Consider the following 10,284-nt stretch of genomic DNA (forward strand, 5'->3'; position numbering starts at 1 on the left):
GCCTTACTATACATGGTCGTTTTTTTTCCGGCTAAAAACGCCTTACTATACATGGACGTTTTTTCGGCTAAAAACGCCTTACTATACATGGTCATTTTTTTCGGCTAAAAACGCCTGACTATACATGGTCGTTTTTTTCATCGAAAAACGCCTTACTACACATGGTCGTTTTTTTTTTCGGCTAAAGCCTTTCTATACATGGTCATTTTTGTCGTCTAAAAATGCCTTACTATACATGGTCGGGGTTTTTTTCCGCTAAAAATGCCTTACTATACATGGTCGTTTTTTTTCCGGCTAAAAACGCCTTACTATACATGGACGTTTTTTCGGCTAAAAACGCCTTACTATACATGGTCATTTTTTTCCGGCTAAAAACGCCTTACTATACATGGTCGTTTTTTGGGGGCTAAAAACGCCTTACTATACATGGTCGTTTTTTTTCATGCAAAAAGGCCTTACTATACATGGTCGTTTTTTTCGGCTAAAAACGCCTTACTATACATGGTCGTTTTTTTTCCGGCTAAAAACGCCTTACTATGAGTGGTCGTTTTTTTCGGCTAAAAACGCCTTACTATACGTGGTCGTTTTTTTGGGGCTAAAAACGCCTTACTATACATGGTCGTTTTTGGGGGCTAAAAACGCCTTACTATACATGGTCGTTTTTTTGGGGCTAAAAACGCCTTACTATACATGGTCGTTTTTTTAGGCTAAAAACGCCTTACTAAACATGGTCATTTTTTTTCGGCTAAAAACGCCTTACTATACATGGTCGTTTTTTCCGGCTAAAAACGCCTTACTATACATGGTCGTTTTTTTGGGCTAAAAATGCCTTACTTTACATGGTCGTTTTTTTCGGCTAAAAACGCCTTACTATACATGGTCATTTTTTTTCCGGCTAAAAACGCCTTACTATACATGGTCATTTTTTTGGGATAAAAAAGCCTTACTTTACATGGTTGTTTTTTTCGGCTAAAAACGCCTTACTATACATGGTCGTTTTTTTCATGCAAAAAGGCCTTACTATACATGGTCGTTTTTTTCGGCTAAAAACGCCTTACTATACATGGTCGTTTTTTGGGGCTAAAAACGCCTTACTTTACATGGTCGTTTTTTTTCCGGCTAAAAACGCCTTACTATACCTGGTCGGTTTTTTCGGCTAAAAATGTCCAAAAATGCCTTCCTATACATGGTCGTTTTTTTTTTCATGCAAAAAGGCCTTACTATACATGGTCGTTTTTTTCGGCTAAAAATGTCCAAAAATGCCTTACTATACATGGTCATTTTTTGGGGCTAAAAACGCCTTACTTTACATGGTCGTTTTTTTTGGCTAAAAACGCCTTACTATATGGTGGTTTTTTTCGGCTAAAACGCCTTACTTTACACCGTACATGGTCGTTTCTTTCGGCTAAAGATTTTGTCCAAAAATGCCTTACTATACGTCATTTTTATCAAGTAGATATAGCCGCTCTACCGCTGACATCTTTGGACTCGGATGATGGTGCTGCAAGCCACTGGCACAAACCCTGCGCACCAACACAAGTGGGATTCCGAATTTGAAAAATAAAACACCACCTTTGACGCCGTCAGCCAATCGTTTATTTGTTCACGTTTGCTTTGATGGCATCGATACTCATCATGGAATCAGTTGGCAAGATTGATGAAATTAAGTGTAACACAATGGAATATGTTCTGTGGAAATAAAGATGGCACGGTTTAAGACGACGTCTCAAAAAAAAAAAAAAAAAACACTCTTCAAACTCATCCGGATTCAACACGGCAGTGACCGCACGTCTTGATAGGCTGCCACAATTTCCATTTTGGACAAATCTCACAACGTTACACGCTTAAATAAAGACATAATATGTAGCGGTGAAACAAAAATATTTCCATCACTTGACAGATTGGCATCTCTATAGAGTACCTGTATGCTCTGACTACATCCAGCACAATTAAATACTGGCTTGTGTTGAATGTAAAGCCTATCCTGGAAAATTTGCCCGGCCTGAAAAAAAAAAAATCTTGACATTGATGCTCGAGCATTGAAAATAACCCGTGCTTAGCACTTATTCCACAAATTGAAGGGGGAGAGAAATATGCAAAATGCCACAGCACTAACATACTCCCAGCACTGTCATGTCGATGGCCACATTCTCCCCCATTTTATGCAGATGTAAAAAGCTGCTCCACGGTGCCATTTAGAATGAAAGTGAATTCATCAGTGGGGGCTGCTTGTCTCTGGTCATGTTGACGATACGCGTGAGTCCACTCAATACATAATCACTGCAAGCAGTGCCAACACGGGGGGGACTTGATTTGCCAGAGTCCAAACTAGTCAAGGACACGCACGCTTGACTCGGCAGACGTGCATCGGCTCCTCAGGACTGCACGTAACTGAGAAGCTCCTCTTTGTCCATCTGATAATGACTTTTCTTCCAGATGTCGCGCAGCTTCTGTAAAGTAGCCCCGATCTCCTTGCCCGTGGTGACGCCCATTTTCCGGAGATCGTGTCCGCTGATGGGGAAGCGAGGGACGGTCCACTGGCCGAGTTCGGCCAGCAGCTTGTGCTCACCCTGGTACTTGAGCAGCTCGCTCACTTTCATGCGAGTATCCAGTTCGCGACTCTGTCAAGACAGTGGCAGGATTCCGTCAGTGAAATGCACTCGATGGGGGGGATACGCGAGACAGAATGAGATTTCAGCCGTGCAAAGGGTGCACCTTTCCACCACAATCAAAAGCAGCACACCCAAAAAATCACACTTACTTGTATACATAAACCAGGAGCGGGCAATTATTTTTTGCATAGGGCCACATGAGAACCAGAAAATATGATGGCGGGCCGGATCAAAAGGGTGAACTAAATTCGACATCATATTAATTGGATTTCTTGATTTAAAAAGCAGTATTTTGCATTTTTTTGGCACGTTTTTCAGACTTTAAGAGTACATTATTCCGTCATATCGAACGGGATTTGCTTGACTTGGCGCTACTGCGGGCTTCCGTATCGTCTCCCCCTTCCTCCCTTATGCTCTGCAACTTCAAGTAACTGCGCCACCTGGCGTTGAAATGCCTGTCATTACAAGTCCAAATGAAATCAATGCAGTCGTTGACATTGAACCTTAATTGTGTACCAACCTTCGGCGGGCCGGATTAAAAAGACCAACGGGCCAGATTTGGGCCGCGGGCCGTAGTTTGCCCACCCCTGACATAGACTGTGCTTTAATTACAGTGCTAGCTGAAGTTTTTTTTTTTTGAAGGAGTCAAAGTAAGACGTTTTGGGCTGAATAGTGGCAAAAATTGAGCGACACGAAATGACTCGAGCGCAAGTCTTTGCGTTTCCTTGTGCCACAACCGATAAAGACGCTAAAACTTACATCGATGATGAAGTCGGTGAAGGTTTTGAGCCCATCTTGCTGGTCGCCGTTCTTGCAGAGATCTCGTCTGTACTTGACCAGAAAGAGAGCAAGGGTCTTCTCTTCCTTGGACACCTTCAGTCGCAGGTCCATCCTCTCAATCTCCTCTGAGCGGCGGCAGAGAGCCGCTAGGATGGTCATGGCTTTGGGAGAGTGACCCTTGGCGTTCTGCCACACCCGCTTCATCTCATCCACGTTGCCCTCAGACGGTAAACCTGAGGAAAACGCAAGGGCGTAAAAGCTTAGTGACCAAGAAACAGAGATGACGGAGTCACGCGAGCGACGGGCCAACAGTTGGTCTCACCAATGTAACGGGCCAACCCCAAGCCGTACATCATCTCCAGCAGTTGGGCGGCATGGTGGCCGATGACGATCTTTTTCAGCTCCACCCAAATGCGTTCCCCTGAAATGGCCGCCAGCCCGCTGCTGTTGGCTCGAATAGCCTCGAGCGTCTGAGGCTCGTGCTCATCGGGCTTCAGAGCCACCTTGCCGTAGAATCTGTTGACAACACAGACAAGACAAAAAGAACTTTTTACATATCACGAGTATGCACAACTGGTATATTAATATATTTTGTGATGTTTTCTTTAATCAATGTATATCTTCTCAGAGATAAACTCTTGAACTTGCTTTGAAATGATTGCAAGTGAGATAAACTCTTGAACTCGCTGCATAACTTGCTTGCCCAAGCGACTTCATAGTTTGCTTTGCTATGTTCCTGAATTGTCGAAACTTGTTTGCAAAAGAGGGAACAAGGCAAGATGTTCTCGTGGAATGCCACTTGGTTACACAACAAACAAACAAAGTGTGGCGTAGGGGGAGGTGAGAATGGCCACTCCCCCCTCCCGATGCACACACTTTAGAGGATAAAAGGAGGGGAGCGATGCTCCTTTTGCAGAGTCTGCTGCGGGTAGCGTACGGACGCCCAGCTCGTATTGAAGCTCACTCTGCTGAGGGTGTTGGCTCTCCACCCTAATGGTAAGAGTTCTTTAGCTTCATACAACTTGTTTGAACTGTGTTATCATTTCTGTGTGGGACCAATAAAGTGCCTATTGTTGGTAGCCAGAAGTGTCTTGTCGTTATTTCTGAGTGCCTATCTCCAACGATCCTATTAAAATTGACACTCAGACCGATTGAGTGTCAGAAGTGTTTCAAAACAACAACCCGTCTTCTCTCCTTAGTTTCAAAGACCTGATTCACAGGGAACCAGCCCACCTGAAATAACGCAGTATTCTTAAGTAGTCCTCTTGGATTCTTTGTTCTGCACTGCCAACAAACCGGACCGTTCGGCTCTGGAGGTCCTCGTATCCTTTGAAATAGTCGTATAACGTGCCATCTAGACCTACGGACGGAACACAAGTCAACAAAATCAAGACGTGGAACTGACATTCAAAAGTATGAAGAGACCAACAACCTAAAAACATGGAGTTGATTGTCAGGTCTCTTCGCTCAGCATCTTTCTGCCAGTCGGTGGTGAACTCCACTTCGGCGTGGCGGCCGTCTGTCTCCACGTCCACCCGCAGGGTAGTCACTTCAAAATTCTCATTGTGAAGCTAGATAAGATCCACAAACCAACAACGTGAATTCCGAAGGAATGACCAAGATTTCGAGATTCGCTTAACTCCTTCGGGGCAAATTAAATTGACACCACTTCCTGTTTGTGTTGCAGACGACACACGTGAAAAGCTTGAAACGGGAGATTTCAGAAGGTAGGTGCATAGACCAACGATTGCTCCTCCCACCTGCAGTTTTGTCAGGCTATGAATAATTTCATCCGTGAATATATGCGAAAGCTTACTCTTGCGGTAATTGTCCCATGCTTCTCTCCTTTATTGTTGATCATTCTGATGCCCGCAGCTTGGAACATCTGCTTCATCTGGTCAGGTGTAGCGGTGGTGGCAAAATCCACATCTTCGGGCTGCTTTCCAGATAAGAGGTCCCGCACAGCACCGCCGGCTATCCTCAACTCATATTGGTTCTTTTTAAATGTTTCTGACAAGGTCAAACACAGAAAATTGAGAATATGTGTACTTGCAGGCAAATCCATGCATATATTTATTTGTTATATTGCTTGCAAGAGTCAAGAGCAAGCATTTGAGGATCCCCAGCCGACTGCGGTGCGAGAGGTGGAGTAAACTCTGAATGGGGATATTGCTGGAGTTAAACAAGTTTCATGATCTTATGTGATGAAAATCACGTCTTGGGTCACAGCTTTTATTTTGTTTCACTGAAGAAAAAGAAAGGGCGGTAATTGCCCCTCATTTACGAAATTCCAAGAATTAATCCGAGTCTCCGTTTTTACTTTTAGCCCATGGAAGTGATCTTGGTGCAGTTCGGAAGCCCATTTCATGCGTTCTCCCCCCAGGGTAAATAATTTAGTTTAGCATGCAACCACTTTGAAAATGACAAACGAGCCAAAGGTCCACATCCTCACAGCGTCTCACCTGCCAGTTCATTCAGTCCATCGGTGAACAAAACCTTAAACTCGCTGCTCTTTAGTTGCATGGTGAAAAGACTCCTCCAATACAAGCGCGTCCTACTCGTCACACTAGATCTGAATATTGTGTTCCACATCTGTGGGGAGAAAATTACGCAACGTGTTGTTTGATCGATCGGCTTGTTTCAGGCAACTGGATGTAGCAGAAATAAAATAAGATATCCTTTATTTGTCCCACACTGGGGAAATTTACAGCCTCCAGCAGCAAGAATGTGGGTAGAAAGAAGAAAAAACAAACACCGTTCAATTAAGTGCAATATAAATTCAAAATGACAGCACGTTGGAGTGCAGACAAGCTGGCAGGCGGCTTTCGGCAGCCGCCCGCACAAAACACACGGTTCTCAATCAAAACTCTCAAGAAATATAAATCGTCGACATGTGTGCGCATATTGGAGCAAACTTGTCACCTGAGGAGAGCAATTGAAGTCCCTCGCGGTTCGTACTTGGCATCACATTTCGGGAATGAAATCAAACAGGAAGTTGGTTGCATCATGTGATCACTGACCAATAGGAGGGTTTACGTGAAGTTCACGCATGCGCGATAATCTCGCGAGAGAAGACCATAAGCGTCTTTACACGATTTTTCGTTGCCCTGCTGTCAGAATAGAAGCGTTGAGGAGAAAAATGGCAAAAGTCGAATTGACCCCGCTAAGACCGTGGGACGATTTCTTCCCCGGAATGGATAGGTTCGCCAAACCGGACACCAAAGATATGGCCAAATGGAATAACAGAGTTATTAGCAACTTGCTCTACTATCAAACTAATTATCTGGCTGTGTCTGTTATTGTTTTCCTTATTGTCGGGTAAGTAACGTTCGATCTGCTGGATCGTAGAATCAATCGATTGAATCACGAATCTATGTTTATCAAATTGTACAACTCTCAACAAGGAAGTCTAAATGCCACGCCAACTTTTTGTTTGTTTTGTGATGACAGCTACATCCATTTTCTTAACCGTCGTCACTTTCCTGACAATTGAGCTAGGCTGACTGGACGCCATTACATCAGACTAAAAATGAAAAATAAAAATCATGCTCAGATTGACACCAATACATTTTGGGGGCCGGGGTGAGTCCCTTGGATTACTTGCAGAAGGTAACAGTATATCTCTCAGATGCCACGACTCAAGCTGTGGTCATTATTATAAATAAATCCTTTATTTCATCCACGTAACAGCAACTCAACATTATTTATGGAGCACATTTATGGAACAACCATATCTGCACACAATATTCCCAGGAATTCAAACCTGGACGTCTTGACAATGAGCCAGACACGATAACCACTTTTCGCACAGTGCTACATTTAAGTACCATAAACGTACATAATTTCTCAATTTTCATAATTTTCTTGAAATCTAATATAGCAGAGCACTATATTGCACAGATTCTTTGGAATATCATTGGATTTTGTAGGCGTGCTTAATATTGTGTTGGGGCGGGGGGGTTGTACGGGACATAAAAAGTCATCCTCATGCCACCTTGGCTGAAGTCCACGCTGGTGAGGCAAAAGCCTGGCTCAATATAGCAATGGTCTGTCATGCTGGTGACAGTGCTCGTGAAGGGACGTTTATCAGCCACCACCGCATCGTTGCTGTGGATTGGAGCAGAGTCCATCATTGGATATTCGGTCAGTGAGTCAACAGTTGCCGTCTTTACTTGTGAACACCAAGTTTAAACTTTGACACGGTAACCTTTAAACTGTAATCTTCTTCAAGCCTTTTTGCAATTTTAGCAGAAGATTAAATATTCCCGACAGGCAGTGTATCGTCTCTCGGTTTGTTGTTGTAATGACTCAACCTCGCCACTTGGCTGTGCTCGTAACCAAAATCCAAATCCGCTCGTCAGCCAACAGAACTGAGCAGCAGCCTCCTTCCTGTCCATGTGTCCTGCAGTTTGCTGAACCCTCTGGGAATATTCACCGCCACGGCAGTGGTCTCGGGAGTCTTTCTGGGCTCGGTGTGGGCGGCAGATAACAGAAGCGCCATCAGGAACTTCAAAAGGCACAAGCCCACAGCTTTTGTGATCGCTGTCATGGTGGCCAGCTACGTGATAATATCCATTCTGGGGAGCGTCATGGTGTTCATGATAGCAATCACTTTACCGCTCGCCTGTAAGTTACAGTCAGTCGTTTTTGTTTTGGTTAGATCAGTGTTTCCCAACATTTATTGAGGCAAGGCACAATTGACAATGAGGGGGAGAAACATCCCACTGCACACCACCAAATGAAAATTAAATCTTTTATTATGATTAAGTGGAATTGGTTATTTTCAAAATTTGTCATGTCACAGCGGGTTGGGAATCACCGCGTGAGCTGTATCGATGGCGAAAGGAAGATAGATCACGGGATTGGAGAAAAACACATAAAAGGCTATGAATGCATTCTTTTTTTCTTCTTTTGTTTTAGTGATACTGGCCCATTCTTCTTTTCGCCTCCGCAACATGAAGAATAAACTGGAGAATAAAATTGAGTGCGCCGGCCTCAAAAGGTCTCCAATGGGCATCTTCCTGGAGTCGCTTGGTCAACAAGAGGAGAACTTTCAAAAGATCCAGAACTTCCTGGAGGCCAAAATGAAGGAGTGACTGGACTGAAAAAGGGCAACACACTTGTGTTCATCTGTTGGCCAAAGATCCTGACTCGCATGAATCCATCCAATCCGGCCTCAATGAGTTCCCTTGTATTGTGAAGAGAATCAAACAGTGCGCAACCCCCACGGAGTATTCCACTCCTACTAGACGACTCCCTAAATCTCAAATCTGTCTTGTATTATTCACTCAGTGGACGTCAGCCCCGGCAGCGTTCCCCTCATATCAAACTTTATTCCAAGACACAGAAAATGCACACGGGACACAAGCCCTTGCCAAGAGACACCAAAGACTGTATTTGTAACCCCACTTTCAGTTTGTCTTAGTACTCATGTGAATAGAGAATAGCCAAGCTCAGATTCCTTGCAATAAAAAGAGAGAGTACCTTCTTTTGTTTGGAGCCACGATGAATAGAATTCACGAGTCACGTGACTGCGCCAATCTTTCAAAGTGAAGACTTCAAACGGTTCTTAGGTGTGAAGCCAAATCCATCAGTGTTCCTGCTGCACTCTCCCGACTCTTTCATCTTGACGGGGTCCTCCGGGTGACTGATTAGCTCGGTTGACGTGAATCGATGGGCTGCTCCACGTTATACCACAGAGCAGTGATCGGAGTGGGAATTCTTAGAATCCATCTCAAAGCGTCAGAGCAGCAAGCGCCCGTCCCCTAAGCAGCTATCATGTGGTCGTTGTGTTTGTACAAAAAGACGTGAATATTTATTTAAAAACAATCTTACCTCGTATGAGAACTGATTTTGACCAAAACTGAACATGGTGAAGTTTGAGTTGAAAGACACACCAACAAATGAACGGATCTGACTAGCTTAGCGGTGGTACGAACGGCAACCGCCCGCCATTGTAGTTCTTCAGTTTGCTGGCAAAGAGCTCAAGTCAAATTGTGTCTCAAGCAGCACACTGGAGGAGCTTGTTCTCTTGACGACAGCTGCTCACGTTCCTGACGGCACGTGTGCACACCCGACAGGTGTCTTCCACGCAACGTTGCAAGAAGCGTATTGTACCGCACGATGCGACTCTCGCTTTCAGACAAACCGTCAACAGATGCTCCAGACCCTCAACGGGGTACGCCGTAAATGAAATGGACGCGTGTTGAGTCCCAGCTTTGAACTAGGTGAAATCATCCTCGGACATATTTCGCTTGTACCACCTGGAGATTAATAATAGATGCGGGGGAGCACACAAGAAGGCCTTGTTTATGTCGTAGAGTATCGGCTGGAACAGCCCGGCAGCGCTTGCCTGCAGTTGGTATGAATTGGCGGTCGCCCAGAGACAGCTGGACGTCAAACACAACCACCGTCACTGCTTAGGGTTGAAGCCAGGTTGCTCCACCAAGAAGCAATGGCTAGTGATCGAAAAAAATTAGCGGAAAGGGGCGTGGCCTGGACGGGACGACCAATCACAACAAGTAAGACATCATACACGTCCAATCGCAGGGCTGTTTACAATCGGAAGATGGAAAGACTGATCGGAGAGCTCGTGAAAACGCGACGATAAGGTACCTGACCCCCCCCTAAAAATTTCTCAACGGATTTAGACGATTTAAAAAATGATCAATTTAAGAAATAAAACGGCGGATTTCCGTACACGTCCAATCGCAGGACTGTTTACAATCGGAAGATGGAAAGACTGATCGGGAGAGCTCGTGAAAACTCGACGATAAGGTACCTGGACCCCCACCCCCCCACCCTAAAAATTTCTGAACGGATTTAGACGATTCACAAAAATGATCAATTTAAGAAATAACACGGTGGATTTCCGCGTATCCGCGGAAAATTG

The 10,284-nt window shown here is 44.6% G+C and overlaps 3 protein-coding genes across 3 annotated transcripts in view; 2 read left to right on the plus strand and 1 right to left on the minus strand.

The window, feature by feature from the left end:
- Positions 1–10,284, plus strand: part of ctsa (cathepsin A) — a 143,125-nt gene that overhangs the window by 12,038 nt on the left and 120,803 nt on the right. The window lies entirely within an intron of this gene.
- trnt1 (tRNA nucleotidyl transferase, CCA-adding, 1) lies at positions 1,574–6,446 on the minus strand. The gene is made up of 8 exons (XM_052076108.1): positions 6,315–6,446; positions 5,855–5,984; positions 5,209–5,402; positions 4,825–4,963; positions 4,626–4,752; positions 3,715–3,908; positions 3,372–3,625; positions 1,574–2,621 (listed from the first exon to the last, which is right to left on the minus strand). The coding sequence occupies exons 2-8, from the start codon at positions 5,982–5,984 to the stop codon at positions 2,376–2,378; spliced, it is 1,284 nt and encodes a 427-aa protein (XP_051932068.1). The 5' UTR covers positions 6,315–6,446; the 3' UTR covers positions 1,574–2,375.
- On the plus strand, positions 6,451–8,880 carry arl6ip5a (ADP-ribosylation factor-like 6 interacting protein 5a). Its single transcript, XM_052076137.1, has 3 exons — positions 6,451–6,710; positions 7,801–8,018; positions 8,313–8,880. Exons 1-3 carry the CDS (start codon positions 6,532–6,534, stop codon positions 8,486–8,488), a joined length of 573 nt encoding a protein of 190 aa, XP_051932097.1. The 5' UTR covers positions 6,451–6,531; the 3' UTR covers positions 8,489–8,880.

This window comes from Hippocampus zosterae, chromosome 9 (assembly GCF_025434085.1).
Source record: "Hippocampus zosterae strain Florida chromosome 9, ASM2543408v3, whole genome shotgun sequence".
Classification (NCBI taxonomy): Eukaryota; Metazoa; Chordata; class Actinopteri; order Syngnathiformes; family Syngnathidae; genus Hippocampus; species Hippocampus zosterae.